The sequence below is a fragment of the Lactuca serriola genome, chromosome 5, assembly GCF_051521515.1.
Source record: "Lactuca serriola cultivar US96UC23 chromosome 5, Lser_US96UC23_V15, whole genome shotgun sequence".
Lineage (NCBI taxonomy): Eukaryota > Viridiplantae > Streptophyta > Magnoliopsida > Asterales > Asteraceae > Lactuca > Lactuca serriola.
In genome coordinates, this window is record NC_136412.1 from 187,070,051 (window position 1) to 187,094,200 (window position 24,150).

Genomic DNA, 24,150 nt, shown 5'->3' on the forward strand with positions numbered 1-24,150 from the left:
GAGACCTTCATGAGAACCATGTCACCCACCTGAAATTCCAGCTCAGATCTGTCACACCCCAAAACCACGAATGGCGGAAACGTTCCGGGGTGGAGGACATAATGTACAGTTGTTGGGTTTTGAGCATTCTAACACTCTGAAGTGTACATGCAACCCTAAATACCTTGGATCTATGTTTTCTCTATTATACATGCAAATAAGAACTTCCAAGGTATTATCCTAATCTAGCATACAAAACAACGAGTGTAACAAGATAGAATACATACCTCTTTGATGTAGAAAGTCTTCATGAAGCTTGATTGCCTAGCCCCAATAGTGTGGAAGCCTCAAATGGAATCACAATCACCAAAACACTTAGAATAACTTGAGAGAATTCTACAACTCATGAAATCGGCTAGCCCTTTCACTTCACACTCTAGCGGCCGATTTTGGTCAAGAATAAGATGCTTATATAGTTAGGGTTACACCATGTAAATCCTAATTGACATGGCCTTTCATTTCCATGATCCATGGGTACAAATACACCATGGAGCATCCATGGACCATCCTATGGGTTTTAGCCCAACTTGATTATCCATGGAGCATTAGCCCACTATACAAGTATGGATGATTTACACAATCAACCCATATATTTAATTAGTCTTCTTTTGATCACTTAATTAATCCTAGATTAATTCTTGATCAATACTACTTAAACAATCTTATTATTCTTATTATTAATATACTAGAACTTATAATATATTAATAACCATAAGTGTCTTATTTCTCATTATAGTCTATCCAAGTGCATGATGGTATGCAACCCAAATGGACCATGACGGGTCGGGTCAAGTCTTACCAATTATAGTTATGGACTTAGACATTAATCCAACAGTCTCCCACTTGGATAAGTCTAAAACTATTATTGCGTATGACTTTAGGAACCAACTGGCAATCGTAGCTCTCAAAAGCTTCTGTCGAACTCTGACCTTGTAGATGAACTCTGACCTTTGTCAATGACTTGTCCATTAGATAAGGGATCATATATTCCTCCATTCTAGATATCATATGGACTGAGACATGGATTATAATCATTCTCTCTGTCCATTTGTTGTTTCCCGATTTGCGATTTATGACGACTGACTAATTGAACAAATCAAATCAGTCCTGGCCAGGCCGAGCACTTCCATTTATCATCATCAAATCATCGAGGGTCCCACAGATATCGCTTTTATCCCGAAGGTAAAAGGAACGGATAAACTTCAACTCATATGGCTTGTTCTACTACTTGTTGAATCATACACAAAGGCACGTTTTATAGCACCGAGTTACCAAATGCATTTTCGTGCAATCAATGTACTATCAACTCATAGTAACAACTCATATCTCTAGGTTTGAAGAATATAAGATATTATCGTCTCATGATCACTCGTGATAAAATCCATGAAGTGATTCCAATGAGCGCGGGTTAAATCCAATACTCAGAACTTATGAGCACTCATGAGTGTTGTAGCCCTTTGTCCAACACCTTAGACCTCTACAAGCCAACCCATGACAGTCTTAATTCATATCTACTTCCAACATATGACCGACTGTGGATGATTTGAATAACTTAGTCTTTCCGGAAGAATAACCCAGTTTATTCGGGAAGCCAAAACATGCAAAATGAAACACAATAATAATTGAATCCAATATGGTATCAACCCTTTGAACATAAATAAAACACCTTTTATTTATCACCATATGATTACACATTATTCATTGTATACTGTTTCAGCTATCAACTTTATTCTTGAATTTAAAACAATAGTTGTCCCATACTCCAAGCATGTACACTATGTTTTCTAAACACTAGTCATGCCATACACCAAGTATGCATACTATGTTTGTCTATGATCTTTACTTTGTGAACTAGATCAATTGAACATAACTTCAATGATTCTCTTTTCACACTCCCAAATCCTTACCGCAAATGCAAGAATTCCAAATTCATGCTATTCACTGAAATCTGTTAGATTCTAAACTTATATGCATTGATCCTCTTGTAATGATTATGCACAAAGTCATAAAGACTTGACAACAAACATTACAGAGCATTCCAAAGGAGATCAGTTCCTTGGAAACATCCTTCTTGCGTTAAGTTTCCTTAATCTTACACAAATTGAAAATTCTAACTTTGAAACATTTCCAGATTCCATTTTTGACTATCACTTCTGTCCAAGAGTTGCCTCCTTACAGACTATGTCAATATGGTCCTTCCAGAATTATCACTACACTTCCAACTATCCTTGAGCAACCAATCTTTGGTAAACCTTAGATTGTTCTCGACAATTGTTTAATCCTTTTAGTCATATCCAGTTCTAAGCCTTTTCCCTTCTTAATGCCCCAGGCATTTGGAAAATTTTAGAAAGGGTGAATATAGCACATGTAATCGATCCTATATCCGAAGAATATGGGACACGATTCATGATGTCTCACATAAAGACTAAACCAGTCTTTTGCTATAATGTTTCCATTTCAATTTGCCAAGTTCTCATAATTCAGATTTTGAAAAGGGATGCCGTAATCATAATCGAATTTTAGAACGCAAATAATGGACCCATATACAGAATTTCCTTGTGTTGAGCCATTCCAACGTGAAATTCATATATATTTCCTTGACTAAATGATTAAAACCTCACGATCTAAGCTTGTAGATTTGAGATGAAGTATAATTTCCTCTCCCTTAATTATAGCAAAACAACTCTTTCCCAATTGAAACTTTTTGTTTTCTATAATTAACATTGCTAACTTGCAATACTTATCATAATTATCATGCTCCCACTAACATGATGATTATTAGCATAACACTTATGCTCCCACTAGCTTTGACATGTACTCAAAAATCAACTAACTTTCTTACCAAAGTTCAGATTTCTAATTCTAGATTGCTTTGATAAAACTTTATCAAAATCATACACCTTTCCTTAGATAGCACACTTTTGTGTCTAAACAATTATGAAGAGGGATGCCGTAATCATAATGGTTAGACCTATTTGCCACTTCTCACAAGTCCAGGTTAGTGTGTCGGTAAACCACACACGCTCCACTAACGACTTTGAGAATGCAAATATCACAATTGCTATCTAGCTAAAATCTACTTAGTGAAAGTGTTTCCTCACCATCATTTTCATGAATCGGAGAGAAACCTTATAACACTTAGATTTATATGGTGTATGAGTTCCTACCCATATGAATTTGTCAAAACCATAATCACAAGACAAAGATAATGACAAATCCAAAACATATGGATTGAACTCAATCTTAATTTCTTGCCACCTGGCAGCTCAAGGGCCTACCATTGCTTCCAAATTGTTGTGCAACAAATTAAGAACTCTAAGAACTCATATGCAAAGCCAAATTTAACTGGAATGGGCACAGATATGTCAACACGATAGGTTATAAACCTCAAGTCGTGTGCTAGTGAAGAACTTCAGGTTCCATTCTTGATTAGTTCTTGAGACTTTCAAGACCTTTCAGACTCCCACTGTCCTCTTGACATATAAGACTCCCGTGTCAAACATCCAAGAGATAGTGCGGATTCTAATCAAGACAAACACTTCACACAATTGGCCTAAGTTGATCTTTGTTTTATCCAAAACATCACAACTTACCAATTTCAAATGTACAAGAGTAGAAAACTTTTACTCTTACATTTGACAAGTGTTTTAAACCTTCTTTAAGACATGTCACTCAAATGACAAGTATGACTCTAAGACTTGTATTAGAACGAAGTATGACTCATCTTCTTGATTTAACCATTTCAACAATTCAAGATCCCTCTTCTTAGTCATAAGAATGCACTAAGATTTCCTTAGAGAACTAATTGTGCTATGGTTTCTTAATCATTAGGATGATCACTAAACTGATACTAAAGTACTATCCCATCTTTTCAGATTTGAGAAACTTTTATCCTTCTGCCTAATTTGATTCTTCTTATTCGCTCTGTCATACATTGGAACCTTTTTCCAATGTCTCAGAGTTACACTTAAGCATGTAAGTATAATCATATTTACTGAGCTTTAGTAAACTATGACGAATAGTCTTATCAAACTTTTGTGGTGGACTTAATCAGTGCACAAGAATGTCTACTCGATCCCTTAGTCCTTTACTTGACTCACACATCCATGTGAACAAGTAATCAGTCTTAATTTTTCAATACTTGAAAGTTCTCATTCATCATGCTTTACAACTTGCATGATTCCAAGTCCCGGTCCAATTGAAACTTGGGTGATGAGAATCTTTCCTTATTTGGTAAATCTTGACATTACCACAAATGAAAGAATCAATTTCATATTTCCACTCTTGCTATTAATGGAATCATATAAGCAACAATTTTTTCCTCAAATGCCATTGTAAGGATATTTTAAAATAAATAAAATCAAAAAAAAAAATTCTTTTATTTTAAAACTTTACGGAAAAACTATCCTTACAATCCATATGAAAACTTGTTGTTATCTATTCCTAAGCAATATCTCATAACTCCTAAGAAGTAGCTCAAGAATCCGATCTTCAAACTACGCGATAGAAATCCATCTATGCGATCAGATTCAGCATATTCTTTCTTTAAGCTTCTTCACTTTTCTTTGATTCTTAAAACATCACCATGTGACCCAGTCACATCATGTATCAAGAATCTCAGAATAGAAACTTAACAGAGTTAGATAGTGGACTTTACCTGAAGTAGAGTCTAACTCATTGACTTTAACATCCTTAGGTAAATTTGGCAACTTCGCAACCAATGCCCCTTCCTTTGGCAATATAAACATATGGACCCTTTGATAATGGTACATGAGACTATCACAGACTTAGCTTTTCTCTTTACCATTTGGTCAACCGAGTTGACTATGGCCGATCCCTTTCCACTGGGAAGAGAGAGCTTTACTGGATATCCAATGTCATCATTGTCAATGTCCATAAAGTTTTTAGGAAGTTGATCTTAGCAAATAGATAAGATCATTAAGGGTCTTGTCATAGTCTGTTTCATAGGTGTTCCAAAAGAACTCACTATGTGACTTAGAAAGTAGTTGAACCACCAACTTTCTCAAGACTTTGACACCCAACTCTCCCAGCTTGTCAATATGTGACTACATCTCCAAGATGTGATCACACCTAGACCTTGCCTTGCCAATAGGGCTTGAGTGACCTTAAACTTTTCAAGAACTTGTGGGTTAGGGAGAATAGTTGGAGGAGGTGAAAGAAGTATGATTTCCAAGGGACATCATCTTCATTTAGGAACCCTTGTTTCAAGAGATTTGGGAAGATCATAGGTGTCTATTACAGACATCTTTTGGGAGATATTCAAGAAAGTTGATTTAAAGTCCTTAATATGACACCCAATATGAAATATTAAGGCTAGGACCCAACAAACTATTTTATAACTTAGAAGAGGTATGTCGTAATCCAAGCTATAAAATATTTGAAGGTAGGTGAATGACGATTCACCAATTTCCACCAAGATAAACGAAATGTATTATTAGGTTTTAATTGGTTTTGAAACTCCTAGATCTTTGAGATTCATTGAACTATTCAATGGCATGTTTCAATCTCGAGTGTGCCCTTCAGGTTTTGTGACTGGGATGCCGAGGATCACAAAACAAGGTGTGAAGTAACCATGCAAATTACTTGGTACCCTTAAGTGTTTACCCCTTAATCGATGTGTCGGTTAACCACACACGCTCCATCGATACTATGATAAACATTAAGTTACCCTTTGCCTACCTTGTTAAATACACGTTAGTGTGCCGGTTAACCACACACGCTCCACTAACCGACTTAAACAAAGTGCAAAGTGTAATTTCATGGATTAGCACCTTATTCACATTTTTCCTTAGTAACTAAGATTGGGTATTATTAAGAGTTTAGTTACTTAGTATTATCATTAATACTTTTAATGAAGGGAGAATTCTAGTCCTGTCAAACCCGTTCGGCTAACGACCCTCCACCAGTCAAGCAACCGGTGGGTGAGAGTGGACACCCATTAAGTTGCCATTTTATAGGCAACAACCTTATACCCACCTTATAGATCGGCTTCGTGAATGAGGCGTACTAGCGGTAAGACTGACTTTACTCTTATACATATATATATTATTAACTTATAATATTATAAAGTATAAGGGTTGAATTTTAACTTTTAAAATTCTAAGGGCTAAATTGGAATTAAAGTATTCATAAGGAAAACTTTTCAAATTCCAAAACTTGAGCGCAAGTTTTGAAACTATTCAAAACTAATTAATTCCATAACTTATGTGTTTAAAGTAGTTTTAATCCAAAAACTCTTCAAGTTCCATAACTTGAGGACAAGTTATGGAAGACTTTAAACTAATAAAAGAACTAACTTTTTCTTTATTTTATAACTTATGGATTTAATTATGGTTACATATTTTTTCTTTAATGAAGTGACTCTTGAACTTCCATAACTTGAGGACAAGTTATGGAGTCATAAAAAAAAATTATTCAATGACAAAAGACTCTTCATTTTGTAACCATTGCCAACTTTTATGAATTTTATGAGTCTTTAATGTGACTCTTCATGTAACTTGAGGACAAGTTACACAAACACATTTTATACTCAACTCTTAGATTAAAATGGATTGAAAACAACTATTTCAATTAACTTTTCTATTAATCTAAGCAACTCATAAGTACAAGATAATTCAAATCAAACTTTTTCATGTAATTAGTCTAAACCTTAAACTAATACAAAACATGAATCTATTGACAATTATCTTTGAAAATGGATTAGCATGAACATTACCATATCAAAAACAAGTTTATAAGTTCAAAAACAACTTAGGGTAATGTTCCTAGTCCATTTCTAGCCAAAAACGTCGAATATATGCTGTCTGGGGCTCCTACTCGGCGAGTGCATGAACCTACTCGGCGAGTAGGATGATTTTACTCATGGACTCGGCGAGTTCATCAGTGGACTCGGCGAATCTAGTGCCCAGAAAGCCAGAAAATCGACTTTTTCAGCATTTTTCAGCAATTTGCATCAAGTATAAGAGAAAGCAAGCCTAGGCTCTGATACCACTGTTGGGTTTTAAGCATTCTAACACTCCTAAATGTACATGCAACCCTAAATACCTTGGATCTATGTTTTCTCTATTATACATGCAAATAAGAACTTCCAAGGTATTATCCTAATCTAGCATACAAAACAACGAGTGTAACAAGATAGAATACATACCTCTTTGATGTAGAAAGTCTTCATGAAGCTTGAGTGCCTAGCCCCAATAGTGTGGAAGCCTCAAATGGAATCACAATCACCAAAACACTTAGAATAACTTGAGAGAATTATACAACTCATGAAATCGGCTAGCCCTTTCACTTCACACTCTAGCGGCCAATTTTGGTCAAGAATAAGATGCTTATATAGTTAGGGTTACACCATGTAAATCCTAATTGACATGGCCTTTCATTTCCATGATCCATGGGTACAAATACACCATGGAGCATCCATGGACCATCCTATGGTTTTTAGCCCAACTTGATTATCCATGGAGCATTAGCCCACTATACAAGTATGGATGATTTACACAATCAACCCATATATTTAATTAGTCTTCTTTTGATCACTTAATTAATCCTAGATTAATTCTTGATCAATACTAATTAAACAATCTTATTATTCTTATTATTAATATACTAGAACTTATAATATATTAATAACCATAAGTGTCTTATTTCTCTCATTATAGTCTATCCAAGTGCATGATGGTATGCAACCCAAATGGACCATGCCGGGTCGGGTCAAGTCTTACCAATTATAGTTATGGACTTAGACATTAATCCAACAACAGTATCACAACAGTGTAAAATAGTAAACAAGCAACAACATCATCCATTGCATTATAAGTAAAGTTTTAAGACATGTGTTCATTCATCGTAATAAGACACCAAAAGTATATAATCAAAATAAAAGACAAGACTTGTCTGCTCCGTCTTCTCAAAACCTGGCCACCGTACCTGTCTACTGATGACCTGAGAATACAAGTTATTTTGAAAGAGAGTATCAACATTAAAGCTGGTGAATTCATAAGTATTTAAGTGTCATCGTCTTGCATTGAAAAGCTGTTTTAAAAGTCATGTAAACCATTAAATGAAAATGTTGATATAAGTATGAAAAACCCTAAGAAATCCCTTATTTCCTACTAGTATGAAATGTAGTCTTCTACCAAGACCCGAATGTTTTGTTATGACAATGTAGTCTTCTACCAAGACTCGAATGTTTTGTTAGTAAAAATGATAGCTTTTCCTTTCTATGGACTAGTACTAAAAGTACTTAGTCTAACTCCTCGTTTATGTGAATGTATCACAAAATAAAGTAAATTGGAAAATGTACTAATGTAAGTGTTATCCCTGGATTACCAGGATTAACACGACATCGCCGAATCGAAAGGGTATAACCTAATGAACATCCGAAGATTGTCCAATTAACCTCTGTAGCGAACAGAAGGTTACAGGAATGGTTAGTCCCGTAGCTGGCTCTACATCGCTGTAAGAGAAATAGATAACCTAATGAACATCCAAAGATTGTCCAATTAACCTCTATAGCAAACAGTAGGTTCCAGGAATGGTTAGTCCCATAACTGTCTCCTAATATAAGTAATAACCTTAGGCATCCGTAAATGTCCATTAACCTCTGTAGCGAACAGTGGTTCCAGGAATGGTTAGTCTCGTACCTGACTCTACATCGCTGTAAGTGAGGTAAATAACCTAATGAACATCGGAAGATTGTCCAATTAACCTCTGTAGTGAACAGTAGGTTCCAGGAATGGTTAATCCCGTAACTGACTCCCGTTGAACTGGGATGGGCTGGATGATTTACTGAAGGTACTAATAAATCATCTTTACGAATCGAGTTTCAAGTATTCATGTAAGTATACACAGGTAGATGTATCTACATAAAGGTATTCATGTAAGGTGTTCATGTAAGCATATTCATGTATCATCTAAGCATATGTAAAGGTACTCATGTATCAGGTAATGTACTCGTAAAGTCTCATGAATAAACTGACTCTTGTGTGATTCCTTGTAATAGGAATAATGTTTGATATCTTCTAACTATCCCTACGATAGTTAACTGAAAGGTAATTGGTTGTTCAAGTAGGTTTGTACACCCTTACTACACAAGAGTGTGAGAAGCTAAATGAAAGACGAAAACTATAACATCAATACATATATAAGAATATAAGTGGATATGCATAGTTTAGTTCAAGAATGTAAAATGGTTTTGTAAGATATCTAAGGGTTTTGAACAAATATAAAAGTTACTTGATGTCATTTTGATAAACATTTCAAAAGTAATACATTTGATAACAAAGTATTTTAAAGATAGAAAACCATTTCATACATCACATTTTGTAGTATGTGAAATCTGTTGAATGAAAACACAGTTATAAAATACATATAAATGATTTAATAACATGTTGTTTTCTACGTGTATTCCCCCCACCCCCCACCCCCATTAAAGCATTTAAAATCATTTAAAACATTGATTAGGGGTATGAACTCACATGTATATGGTGGTTTGGATGAACTGGACGGTGTAGGATTGTTAGGTGTCAAATGAGGACTTGTACACACACTACGATCCTAATCAACATATAATCACACATATATGCACCCAATTAGTCTTAAATTACTAATTGATAATGTTAAGACATCCTAGAACATAATAAACACTTTATATAAGTGTTATAAGCCCTAAGGATTGCATCTAAGCTATTGTGGGACAAGGCACTTGGGGTTAGGGTTCCAAAGGACTCTATACATGAGTTTACTCTCCATATAGCATCACACATGGTGTTTACGGTTGTAAACTCTTGATTTTACGGCCGTGAACTCCCAATCTTGGTGATATTTTGTGTTTTGAAGTTCTAAATGATCCCTAGAATTATTCCAACTTGGTGGTTTAATTCTTGGAAGGGTTTAAGGCATAAAAACACCCCTTTGAGGAGTTTACGGCCTTAAGGCCATTTCCTTTAGAGTTTGCGGCCGTAAACTCTTAAGAATGGGTGTTTTTGATGCTTTCAAGTCTCATACACATGTAGTATAGGTCTTAAACTTTTATCCCAAGCATATGAAGGCCTTATGCACACTTTGGTGCCTTTGTTTGATGTTCACGGCCCAAGAACCTTATTAGGGCCGTGAACTCACTTTGAGGGGTGTTTTTGATGTGTTTTGGTCCTTGATTTATGTGGAAACAATTCCTAGCAAATGTCTAAGGCTTTAGGTGCCTTAAAAGCACCCTTTTGTCCATGATTTTGGAGTTCACGGTCCAAGATCATCTTGGGCCGTGAACACCCATATTTTGGTGTTTCTTGGTTGTTTTCTTGTCCCTAACACACATATATATGAGTCTAAGGTAGTAGCATAACACAAGGGAAGGTCTAGGCATTGTTTCGGGAGTTTACCGCCCAAGAACACCTTAGGGAGTAAACTCCTAAATCTAATGATTTAACCATCTAAATCATGTTATAAACACATAATAAGCTTTCTAACACTACTAGAGAGAGTTACTCACATTTTCGTATAAAAACCCGAAGATCCGTGAGAGAGAAAATGGCTTTTCTCTAGTTGGAAATGCGAATAATGAATGAAATTGGTTTAGAATTCTATTTATAGACCTGAGATATTTTTGGCAGAAAATATTTTTATTCCCGAAATGATCTCTAATATAATAGAGTGATGGAATAATAGAGTTGCACTAAACCCTAGTGCATGCACTCTCCTGATATTTCCTGAAGTGCAAACCCTGAATTACTCAAACTTACACGAAAAGTCTAACAATTAACTGTGACTTCTATAACTTCTATTGAAGTGATATAGTTTGTACAGAATGGAAATTTTGGGCTGTCACATCATCCCCCCGTTAGAAGGAATTTCGTCCCGAAAATAGAATTTAAGCAATTAAGAAGTTATAAATAACTAAGCGAAAAGGTGAGGGTATTTCGGATTCTTCTGATCCTCTCGTTCCCAAGTGAATTCAGGTCCACGCTTTGCGTTCCATTGCACCTTCACTATCGGGATACGGCTCTGCTTTGTTTGCTTGACCTCTCGGACCATGATCTCTACTGGTTCCTCCACAAAGTTGAGGCTCTCATTGATCTCGATCTCGTCGAGTGGAATAACAAGAGCCTCGTCGGCTAGACACTTTTTCAAGTTCGAGACGTGGAAGGTAGGATGTACCACTACTAGAAAACAGCCCTTTAATGACGCGCAAACAATGACACGTAGTCATCTACAATACGCAAAAGTGTGTGCCCTAAAAATAATGTCATCTCTTATAAAATTTGAAGGATAGAGGACACGCATTTGTGCATACCCTAAAATTTGTGTCAGAAAAGAAAAAAAAAAGAAATACGGAAGACGCCTATCATAAAATGTGTGTCGTGTAAATGTGTCGCTTTATATTTTTTTTAATGAAACACGCCTTTTAAGCGGGAAATGAAATCCCCAAAAATTAGAACCCCGCCTATTCCTTGTGAAAAATTAAAACCTTCTTCCAATTAGAAAGAAAGAAGCGCGCCTAGGGTTTTCGTCTTCTCTCTCTCTCTCTCTCTCTCTCTCTCTCTCTCTCTCTCTCTCTCTCTCTCTAGCCTAAAACCCAACCTACGATTTCAAGAAAGACCTCAAGCTCAACCACTCCCTCTTCAGTTCTTCACCATTCCTGTATGACTCGTACCGAGTCTGGACTCTATGTATCTAGAAAACAAAAACAAGAAAAAGACTCTAAAACGCCTCCCTTTCTTCCACTCCCCCATATGTGAACCAGACCAGATGATGCGATGACACCATCTCCTGCCAGACTTTCATCTCCAACATAGACGCAGCCGTCGATTCCACTCCAGCCGACGATTCCATCACAGGTAAGATTTTTGATTTCCATCACAGGTTTGGTTTTTGAACCATAATTTTCCTAGTTAGATTTTTTGAACGAATTTACTTCTATTCTATTGCACCTTAGGGTTCGATTTGTTGTATTTAATTAGTTACAAGAAGGTTACTCCATTTAGGGTTTGTCTGGGAGAACTGCCTCCTCGTTCGTTTGATGGTGCGATAGCAACTGAAGTGGATTCTGGCTCTTCACCCTCGAAGTGTGAATTGAAATTGGAAAAGTTAAACTCCCTGATTCAATCCCCTGAAATGATTGTTCAAGGTAAGGTAGCTAAACCTTTATTTAATTAACTTTCCTGCCCTTTCTCCTAGCATTTCGAAAATCAATTTAGCAAATGAAATGGATATTGTTTTGCACCATATAACTGATCCTAATCAAAAAAATGAATTCAATAAATGATGGAATGGGTTGCTGATGGTGCCAAGATAGAGTATGGCTCGGAATATAAAATAAAAATAGAAATAAAAGAGGAATCGGCCTCAAATCCTCTTATTATCATAATTTTCATGTGGGAATTGCATACAGGGTCAAGGTTAATCATGAAAAAAGTTTTGAAAGTCGGTGTTTTCCCCTAAATCTAAAGCAGGACCTGCTGTCAAGATTATATCAGTTGCCAGGTGAAATATTGTGTTTCTTTTTGTTCACTTTGCTTTTTGAAAAAAAATCTTATATTCTTTTTTTTGTTTGTATTAGAAACTTCTATTCCAAGCTAGACTGGGTGAAATTGAAATATTATCTCCATTTGAGTTTGTTGATCATTTAGACAGTGTCCAAAATCCATTAGCATCTTCAATTTACAACTTCTATGTTCTTATCGAAACAACCGGAAGCAATGAATCTAATGACAAGTAACTAAATTTTTTCTATTTTACTTTACCTATTTATATATTTATATATAATAATAATTATAAATAATATCTATCTGAATTTTGTAGAGAGAATGTTAAAGGTTTTCTTGTGGATGCAATGAAAAGTGGTTTAGTAAGTGATGGAGCCATATCACATGATTTGAATCAAACATCATCATTTTGGCAAATTCGTGAGGGAATTCCAGAAGCATTGCAGAAAGCTAGAGTTGTATATAAATATGATTTGTCAATTCTAGTTAAGAAAATGTATGATCTTGTTGAAGAAATGGGGATACTTTTTAGTTAAAAGTTAAACTTTTTTTTTGATGAAAATTATTTCAATTTGTTATGATTTGCTAATTTTGGTTTTAAAAAAGAAAAACAGGTGGTAAAGCAAATGTAGTGGGATATGGTCACCTTGGAGATGGAAACCTTCATTTGAATGTGTCGAGCTCCCAGTATGATGATGTTGTAAGATTTTTTATTTTATTTTTCAAAAATATGAAATCAAATTTTTTGCTAATTGTTACAATAAAAAAATACAGATTTTGGCTGAAACTGAACCATTTGTGTATGAATGGACATCAAAGCAATATGCGAGTATTAGTGTTGAACATGGATTAGGTCTTATGAAAGCTGAAAAGATTTACTATAGTAAGTCAACTGCAACTAACTGTATGTCTACTTTTGTATTATTATTATTATTATTATTATTATTACCTTTTAGTCTTTCACTAAGGTTTTGTTTTTGTTTTACTTAATGGACTTAATAGTTCAAGGCCTAATAGATACAAATATATAGATTAGTTTTTTTTTTTGTAAACTCTATGCATAAATCATATCTTAGTGGGTTAAGACATCCACAATAGCATCAACTATCCCCATCTAAATAGGCAACACAAATAGTGTTATGATTATAAATTTATAACATAATACAATGTAGCTGAAAAATATATATATATATATATATTTTAACTCTACTCTACATTGTTGAAGAATAAAAAGCTCTTAATAAGCCATATAAGACTATAATAAGAACATATATTTTCTTGTTAGTTTTATGAATATTAGTTTAATTAAATTTGTGAAATTTTTGAAAATAATTGTGTCATCAATGTCTTACCATAGGAGCTGCTTCCAATGCCCCATCAACTGTTGAAAAAACAACCATCCAGTCTCTTTGACAGAGAAAGGCATTGCAAAACTTGGTCCTCATGTGGCAACCATGGCTGAAGTCGAACGCTTGGATGCTCATGAATGTGAAGTGCTCTTTTTAGATCTTGGATTTTTGGGTTAAAAATTACAATGAATGTTGTATTTATTATCCATATTTTGATTACTATCTACCAGACATAGAGGTGAGGATGCTGGTGATGGGAGGGGTACAGCCAATGACTTGTTGGAAAAAATAGCATCACTGGAAAGTGAGGCAGAAAAGTCTTTTATGCACAGGTTTACACTTGAAATCTCTCATTTTTACTTACATGTACAAGAGGAAATTTAACTAACAATCATCATGTGTAACCCAATTCCTTTGATCCTTGCTTTAGTTGTTACGATACTGGGATTTATCCAAGTTGATAAGATTACAGATTATAGTCTAAAATGTTAGTTGAAGACAGGGGTTTTCTAGTACTAGGTTAATTTTTTTTAATCTTCAATAATATCCATATCATATTACATTATATTACTAAATTATGATTATAATTATGGGTTTGGTTATAGATTTCCATGGCATTGCAATGTATTAAATTTCTTTTAACTTATCTTTTTTTGCTAGGTTATTTTCGAGTTGCTTCTAAAAATTGAAAGATGCAATATCATAACATGGATATTTCTGGTTAAAAGTTGTTTTAGTTGCTCTTACAAGTAAGCATTCTCCTCCCTCATCTTTTACATTGTTTTAGTTGAAGGTTAAAAGTTGGTTTTAGTTGCTCTTTACAAAATCCCAATAAATTTGTTGGGATCTTTGGTTTATGTGAATCTAATGGTTGCATTATTCACATTTTCAGGTCTTGTTGATGTGTATACTTCTTCAGAAAGTTGATAATATGACTTATGTTCGTGATAAAATCGTCTAGATGTACAAACAAGCAAATAATCTAGATTTCAAGTATTCCAGCACCTTGATAATTATTACATTGCTATGTTTCACATTTAACCCTATTTTCTAATATTGTTTTGGTTGAACATGTTATTCCTCAAATTTTAACAGATTCTTGAATTGTGACTCACCCCTGCAGCTTTCTGAATGCAAGCTTATTTTGGTGCTGGATTAAGTGGAGTTCTGGCTTGGTGTGTGCGAGTGGGAAGGAACCAACCCAATGCCCCTGGAGTTCTGGCACCTTCCATCTTTACTTCCTATGTATCCAGGTTAATCTACTCGTATTTATTCATGTCTCAAAGTGTGTATTCCAATATCAGGTATCATGATTTATGTATTTATAAAATTTTCAAATAGGGTCTTGTTCAATGCTTTAGCAGTGTTTGCTCTAAGGGAGATCAACTTATCAAAAGTAAGTTACTGTTTCACCCTTTTATTTAATATTTTTGTGATTGAATGAAAGTCTTAATGAAAGTAATTGACAACCCTTTCTCTGTAAATGATGTTGTGATTGTGGGAGAGATGTTGAGTTTTTCTCTGTTGCTAGGTAACCTTCTCAACAACAACATTCTACTTAAGCAGGTGAGTAATCAAGATTAAGGGAGACTTGTAATCATGTTTGACATTCCTTTCTAGTAAGAAACAGAGTTGTATGATTATTTGTTAGTTTTAGAGGAATGTATAACCCATGTTAGCAATGTATTATTTTTGTTTAACATTTGAATGATTCTTTGTATGACATTACAATTTGTGCAATTTATTTTATTTTTTGAGAATGAAATTTTATTTTATATTATGCAATGGATTGTATTTTTTGCATATGGTATTTTATTTCTATTATGAGAAATTAAATGCAAATTTAATTTAAAAATTAATAAATATATAAATTTATTTTTTTTTAACATTTAAATTTACGATACGCAAAAATGTGTGTCATCTTCATTTATGACATGGCCTTTCTTGACAGGGGCTTTCTTGATACGCATTGTGTCTCATTAACACGCGCGTCGTAAGGTTACGACATGCGAATGCGTGTCGTCTTCCTTTATGACAGGGCCTTCCTTGATACGCATTGCGTGTCGTAAACGCGCATCGTAATTGCGCGTCGTAAATGAGCGTCATAAATGCGCGTCGTCTCTCTTTATGACAGGGCCTTCCTTGACACGCATTTGCGCGTCGTCTGAGCCTTTTACGATGCGCAATGAGCATCGTAAAAGGCTGTTTTTCTAGTAGTGTACGTTACTGAGTTCTTGCGGTAGATTGAGTTTTTAAGCTACAGGGCCGATTCTCGTGAGAATCTCGAAAGGCCCTATGTATCTTGGGTTGAGCTTCCCACACTTTCCAAAGCGTATCAAGCCCTTCCAGGGTGAGACCTTCAGTAGGACTCGGTCGCCCACCTGGAATTCCAACGGTTTCCTTCGCTTGTCAACGTAGCTTTTCTGTCGGTCTCTAGAGGCTTTCAATCGTTCACGAATTTGAACGATCTTCTCTGTCGTTTCCCGAATGATCTCCGGACCCGTGAGAGTGCTTTCGGGAACTCGTCCCATAGCTAACTGGGTATCACCCACCTCAGCCCAGCACAGAGGGGATTTGCACTTTCGGCCATAGAGGGCCTCCAATGGAGCTGCCTTTATGCTCGTGTGATAACTGTTGTTGTCGGAAAATTTGAAAAGGGGTAAATGGGTATCCTAAGCTTTTCCAAAGTCAATCACACAGGCACGCAACATATCTTCTAAGGTTTGGATAGTTCTCTCACTTTGCCCGTCGGTTTGTGGATGGTAGGCTGTACTCATGTCCAGCCTAGTTCCTAGGGAATTTCGTAATGACTGCCAGAACCTTGATGTGAATCTACTATCTCTGTCTGAGATAATAGACAAAGGAACACCATGCAACCTTACAATTTCCCTAATGTAAGTTCTTGTAAGTTTCTCCATCTTGTCTGTTTCTTTGATCGGCTGGAAGTGTGCAGACTTGGTTAGTCTATCGACGATGACCCATATGGAATCAAGTCCACCCGTCGTCTTGGGCAACTTGGTTATGAAGTCCATAGTGATCCGCTCCCACTTCCATTCTGGTATCATCGGTTGCTGTAGGCGACCGGAGGGTTTCTGGTATTCGACCTTCACCTTCGCGCAAGTAAGGCACTTACTTACGAAGGTAGCAATATCTGCTTTCATGATAGGCCACCAGTATAACATTTTAAGATCCAGATACATCTTATCTGAACCCGGGTGGACGGAATAACGAGTGTTGTGAGCTTCCGTCATGACCAAGTCTCTGAAGCCACCGTGTCTCGGTGTCCAGATCCGATCCATGAGGTATAAGGCTCCACCACCCTTGACTTCTAAGTTCTTATCCATCCCTCTAAGGGATTCACCAGCCATGTTTTTAGGTTTCAAAGCATCGAGCTGAGCCTCCTTAAGTTGCGTGGACAAGTGTGAATGGATAGTTAGAGTCAGAGATTTGACTCTACGACCAATATATTCTTTCCGACTCAGGGCGTCGGCTACTACATTAGCTTTACCCGGATGATAACGAATTTCGCTCTCGTAATGACTTAGTAGCTCTACGCACCGTTGTTGTCTCATGTTGAGCTCTTTCTGGTCGAAGATGTGTTGTAGACTCTTGTGGTCTGTAAAGATTGTGCTTTTTCTACCATACAGGTAGTGTCTCCAGATCTTCAGATCAAATACGACTGCTCCTAGTTCAAGATCATGGGTGATGTAGTTAACCTCATGTGTCTTCAGCTGTCTCAAGGCATAGGCTTTGACTTTACCTCGTTGCATCATAACACATCCGAGTCCTCGATTTGATGCATCGCAATAGACCATGAAGTCTTCTATCCCTTCGGGGAGGGATAGTATCGGTGCGGTGCACAAGGCTCGTTTGAGCGTTTGGAATGCTCTTTCTTGTTTCTCTTCCCAGTCAAAGGCTACGCCCTTCTGGGTCAGGGTTGTAAGAGGTTTTGCTATGCGGGAGAAGTTCTGAATGAACCTGCGATAGTAGTCAGCCAGACCTAGAAATTGGAGAATTTATGTAGGTGTCTTCGGTGCTAACCAGTTCTCGATGGCCTTAATTTTGGAAGGGTCCACGTGTATTCCCTCTTCGCTAACAACATGGCCCAAAAATTCGACTCGCCGAATCCAAAATTCGCACTTGGAGAACTTCGCGTAGAGCTTCTCCGATCGCAATGTTTCTAAGACTCTACGGAGATGTTGACTATGCTCCTCCTTACTTCGAGAGTAGATGAGTATTTCATCGATGAAGACGATGACGAACTGATCCAAGTAAGGACGACACACCCTATTCATCAGATCCATGAACACGGCAGGCGCGTTAGTTAATCCGAACGGCATCACTACAAACTCGTAGTGCCCATAACGAGTTCGGAAGGCTGTCTTGGGAACATCCTCCTCTAACACTCGTAGTTGGTGATATCCGGATCGTAGATCTATCTTCGATAAGTAGTTGGCTCCTTGAAGCTGATCAAATAAATCATCAATGCTGGGCAAAGGATAACAATTTTTAATTGTAAGTTTGTTGAGTTCTCTATAGTCGATGCACATGCAAAACGATCCATCCTTCTTCTTAACGAACAAGATCGGTGCTCCCCATGGTGAGAAGCTTGGTCTAATAAATCCCTTCTTGAGAAGTTCGTTAAGTTGACTGGAAAGTTCCTGCATCTCAGCCGGTGCCAGACGATAAGGAGATTTGGCTACGGGGGTAGCTCCTAGCACTAAGTCGATTCTAAACTCGACTTGGCGTTGCGGTGGTAAACTGGGAAGTTCTTCTGGGAAGATGTCGGGAAAGTCGCGTACTTATGGGATGTTCTGAATGTTTTTCGTTTCTTGACTTGTATCAATGACGTGTGCGATGAATGCATGGTACTCCTTTCGCAAGCACTTCTGGGCTTGAATGCACGAAATGATGCGAAGGCTCGTACTAGGCTTGTCTCCGTAGATAATTAAGGTTTCGTTGTTAGGAAGGTTAAGACGAACTGTTTTTTCAAAGCACAAGATGTCGGCGCGAAGAGCACTCAACCAATCCATACCGCTGATAACGTCGAAACATTTAACTGGGACCGGCTTGAGATCTATCTTGAAAGTATGGCTATCTAAAGTTAAGGTACAACCTATGTATATGCAGTTAGTACTCTCCGTTTTCCCGTTAGCCATTTCTACCGTGAATGAATTATCTAATGCACATGGTTTTTGTTTAAGCAAGTGTGCAAATTTGTGACTGACGAAACTTCTCTCTGCTCCACTGTCGAAAAGTATGGAAGCATATGAGTTATCTAGGAGGAACGTACCAGTACCTATCGTAGAATCAGCTACTGCTTCCTCGTGGCCTAGGGCCATAACTCTTCCTACCCCGCCAGCCATCCCCGCTTTAGGGCAGTTCCTCTTGTAGTGGCCCACTTCGCCACAACCGTAGCAAGCTTGGCGCATACCGCCGTTAGGAACCTGGGTGGCCTGAGCTATTGGCATTCTGCAGACACGGGCTGTATGCCCCTTTCTATTTCAGTTAGAGCACTGCATCTCTTTGTAAGGTCCGTGGTGGTGGAAGTTGCACTTGGTGCATTTCGGAAGGGTTCCAGCATATGTTTTTGCTCATAAGGGGTTCGCAGGGACAACAGGAGTTACTGTGGCAGCATTGATTGCCACAAGTTGTTGTCTCTTGGAGGATTCTTGCGAAGTGCCTCTTTTCCTCTTAGACCACCCTTTCTTGTTGTTGTTGGCCTTGGGTGGTACAGGTGCAGGGATTGTTGGGTTCTGAGGTTTCCTGTGATCTATGAGAGATTGTGCCAGTTCCTTGGCACTATCAAAAGTGATAGGCCTAGAGGCTAACACACTTGACTGGACCTGAGGCGACAATCCCTAGATATACCTCTCTCTCTTCTTACTCTCGAGAGCAACCATATCGGGGCATAGGTTTGCCAGATCACAGAACCTATTTGTGTAGGTTGTGATGTCGGATCCAACCATTTGTAGACCCCAGAATTCCTGCTCGAGTTTTTGTACTACACCTTGAGGACAGTACTCTTTCATCAGCATGTCCTTTAATTTTTCCTAGCTGATGGAATACGCCACCACCAAATTCAGATACTTAACATGGCCGTTCCACCATGTTAGTGCTCTGTCAGAGAAGGTACAAGCTGCAAACTTGACCTTGTTGCCCTCCTAGCAAGTGCAGATTTCAAAGACGGATTCCATCTTTTAAATCCATTGTCTCAACAACTTAACACCCCCAGTTCCATTGAAGCTGCGGGGTTTGGCGTTCGTGAAGTCCTTGTAGGTGCATTCCCGAGGGTGTCCATGGCTTTCGCTGTGGTTCGAGGGAGGTACACCTGTTCCCGATCCACTAGGGACAGGGGCGTTGATTGCTGACACAGCAACTACAACTGCTGCTGTGAAAGCTGCCTAGAACATGTTGGCATCGAAGGGGTTAGGTGGTTGAAGAGGTTGTGGTGGTGGTGGAGGTGCTGGTATCGGTGCTTCGTTGTTTGGGTTACGCCTGGTATTTCTGTGTGGCGGCATCTTTAACTATACGTTTAAAAGATGATGACATAGATAAGGATAAATGATTAATGAATGTGTCTCATGGACTAACTCCCCATAGTCCAACAACAGAATGAATAGAATGACTAAATGAAGATGAAAGCATTTGGATAATGATTTCCATAAGATTAGATATCTGTCAATAATACTGGAATTACAGATGTAACAAGTTCGGGAAAAATGGCCTAGAAGTAGACCTTACATCGACCAAGATAGGAAAATTTTGACAGAACTATGACTAGATCAAGACCTAACAGGTCTAAGATTTATAAAGATAGGAAATTAGACCAAAGTTTTTACATAAACTAGGTTATATCCAAAAGATGAGTCGACAAGATTCTATCGGTGACGAGAACTGCTAGCATGAGTTCTTGATCCCGATAGTAGACGTTCCATGTCCCTCATACGCCTGTCAGCTCTCACTTGCTGAGCTCGAAGTTCCCTAACTTCAGCTTGAGTTTCAGCAAGTTCCCTCTGCAGATTTGCATTGCGGACCAGAGTCTTTTCATGAGCAGACTCTAGTTGGAGAATGTGGACAGTGTTAATGCCAGAGTTGGCTTCAATCTCTATGACCCAGTTAATAGTTCCTTGACCCAGTATCGTGTTTTGGGAAATTCTACGCACCATTATTGGTAGGACTCTATCAGCAGAACCTCCTTCAGTGAGGTTGTAGAAACTTTGGTTTCCATTGTAGGGAATGGGCTGACCTTGATCCTGACTCCATGTATTCAAGTTCGTGGCCCACAGAGGTGTGGGTCCTTGAAACACAGGACTGGGGTTCAGGTTTGGGTTTTGAGCATCTGGAGGTAGGTTTTTCACTTCAGGCTCCGAGTCAGAACCATCGGAAAAACCCTCAGCATGGTGATCATCCAAAGGGATTTGGTGATCATCTTCTTGTTCTGCCTCTAGCCAACCAGCATTCCCATGGTTTGGGAAGTACGGATCGCCATGGTGAAATCCAACCATTTTAATCTACACAAGAAAAGGGATATAAGAAATGGCTAAATAGACGAACTGACTAAGATAATTACAGTAAGACCAAATACCCCTATGGTATTTCATTATGGTTGTGTTGGTAAGTTTTTAGACTTGTTGCCATATCACAACCATTCTTTGGCATATGCTAATCACTCCTCAGACCAGCATAGTTGATCAGGCTATGCCATTCCCAGGACTGACTATATATCCCCAGGCTTACTTGTGATATTCAACAATCGTAATACTTTTGTTCTTGTCATTGTGACACTGGTTTTTGTATGAATGCAGGCACGTATACTTTGTTAAATATTTTATTATTAAAAAGTATAACTCTTAGACAGAGTGTTTTAATCCCTATGTATTTATAGTTAGTATATCTTTTATGGGTTGATATACTTTATTCACTATAAACAATGCTCTGATACCAATCTGTCACACCCCAAAACCACGAATGGCGGAAACGTTCCGGGGTGGAGGACGTCATGTACAGTATCACAACAGTGTAAAATAGTAAACAAGCAACAAGATCATCCATTGCATTATAAGTAAAGTTTTAATACATGTGTTCTTTCATTGTAATAAGACACCAAAAATATATAATCAAAATATAAGATGAGACTTGTCTGCTCCGTCTTCTCAAAACCTGGCCACCGTACCTGTCTACTGATGACCTGAGAATACAAGTTATTTTGAAAGAGAGTATCAGCTTTAAAGCTGGTGAATTCATAAGTATTTAAGTGTCATTGTCTTGCTTTGAAAAGCTGTTTTAAAAGTCATGTAAACCTTTAAATGAAAATGTTGATATAAGTATGAAAAACCCTAAGAAATCCCTTATATCCTACTAGTATGAAATTTAGTCTTCTACCAAGACCCGAATGTTTTGTTATGACAATGTAGTCTTCTACCAAGACCCGAATGTTTTGTTAGTAAAAATGGTAGCTTTTCCTTTCTATGGACTAGTACTAGAAGTACTTAGTCTAACTCCTCGTTTATGTGAATGTATCACAAAATAAAGTAAATAGGAAAATGTACAAATGTAAGTGTTATCCCTGGATTACCAGGATTAACACGACATCGCCGAAGCGAAAGGGTATAACCTAATGAACATCCGAAGATTGTCCAATTAACCTCTGTAGCGAACAGAAGGTTCCATGAATGGTTAGTCCCGTAACTGGCTCTACATCGCTGTAAGAGAAATAGATAACCTAATGAACATCCGAAGATTGTCCAATTAACCTCTATAGCGAACAGTAGGTTCCAGGAATGGTTAGTCCCGTAACTGTCTCCTAATATAAGTAATAACCTTAGGCATCCGTAAATGTCCATTAACCTCTGTAGCGAACAGTGGTTCCAGGAATGGTTAGTCTCGTACCTGACTCTACATTGCTGTAAGCGAAGTAAATAACCTAATGAACATCGGAAGATTGTCCAATTAACCTCTGTAGCGAACAGTAGGTTCCAAGAATGGTTAATCCCGTAACTGACTCCCGTTGAACTGGGATGGGCTGGATGATTTACTGAAGGTACTAATAAATCATCTTTACGAATCGATTTTCAAGTATTCATGTAAGTATACACAGGTAGATGTATCTACATAAAGGTATTCATGTAAGTGTATTCATGTATCATTTAAGCATATGTAAAGGTACTCATGTATCAGGTAATGTACTCGTAAAGTCTCATGAATGAACTGACTCTTGTGTGATTCCTTGTAATAGGAATAATGTTTGATATCTTCTAACTATCCCTATGATAGTTAACTGAAAGGTAATTGGTTGTTCAAGTAGGTTTATACACCCTTACTACACAAGAGTGTGAGAAGCTAAATGAAAGACGAAAACTATAACATCAATACATATATAAGAATATAAGTGTATACACATAATTTAGTTCAAGAATGTAAAATGGTTTTGTAAGACATCTAAGGGTTTTGAACAAATATAAAAGTGACTTGATGTCATTTTGATAAACATTTCAAAAGTAATACATTTGATAACAAAGTATTTTAAAGATAGAAAACCATTTCATGCATCACATTTTGTAGTATGTGAAATCTGTTGAATGAAAACACAGTTATAAAATACATATAAATGATTTAATAACATGCTGTTTTCTACTTGTATTCCCCCCACCCACCCCCCCCCCCCCATTAAAGCATTTAAAATCATTTTAAACATTGATTAGGCATATTAACTCACATGTAGATGGTGGTTTGGATTAACTGGACGGTGTAGGATTGTTAGGTGTCAAGTGAGTACTTGTACACACACTACGATCCTAATGAACATATAATCACACATATATGCACTCAATTAGTCTTAAATTACTAATTGATAATTTTAAGACATCCTAGAACATAATAAACACTTTATATAAGTGTTATAAGCCCTAAGGATTGCATCTAAGCTATTGTGGGACAAGGCACTTGGGGTTAGGGTTCCAAAGGACTCTATACATGAGTTTACTCTCCAAATAGCATCACACATGGAGTTTACGGTTGTAAACTCTTGAGTTTACGGCCGTGAACTCCCAATCTTGGTGATATTTTGTGTTTTGAAGTTCTAAATGATCCCTAGAATTATTCCAACTTGGTGGTTTAATTCTTGGAAGGGTTTAAGGCATAAAAACACCCCTTTGAGGAGTTTACGGCCTTAAGGCCATTTCCTTTAGAGTTTGCGGCCGTAAACTCTTAATAATGGGTGTTTTTGATGCTTTCAAGTCTCATACGCATGTAGTATATGT

The 24,150-nt window shown here is 37.3% G+C and overlaps 1 protein-coding gene across 1 annotated transcript; it reads left to right on the forward strand.

Moving 5' to 3' along the window:
* The first annotated feature begins 12,318 nt into the window (after window positions 1-12,318).
* Window positions 12,319-14,849, forward strand: LOC145050024 (D-2-hydroxyglutarate dehydrogenase, mitochondrial-like). The gene is made up of 8 exons (XM_078998342.1): window positions 12,319-12,350; window positions 12,446-12,452; window positions 12,614-12,768; window positions 12,856-13,035; window positions 13,146-13,239; window positions 13,314-13,457; window positions 14,549-14,608; window positions 14,781-14,849. The coding sequence occupies exons 1-8, from the start codon at window positions 12,319-12,321 to the stop codon at window positions 14,847-14,849; spliced, it is 741 nt and encodes a 246-aa protein (XP_078854468.1).
* Window positions 14,850-24,150: the final 9,301 nt, after the last annotated feature.

What these genes read in the sequence shown, in the direction of transcription:
- LOC145050024 (XM_078998342.1), top strand. Translation starts at nt 12,319, where the DNA reads ATGGAATGGGTTGCTGATGGTGCCAAGATAGA. An exon ending in TCAATTCTAGTTAAGAAAAT is followed by an intron (nt 13,036 to 13,145) that starts GTATGATCTTGT and finishes GTTTTAAAAAAG; the next exon opens with AAAAACAGGTGGTAAAGCAA. An exon ending in TCATAACATGGATATTTCTG is followed by an intron (nt 14,609 to 14,780) that starts GTTAAAAGTTGT and finishes TCACATTTTCAG; the next exon opens with GTCTTGTTGATGTGTATACT.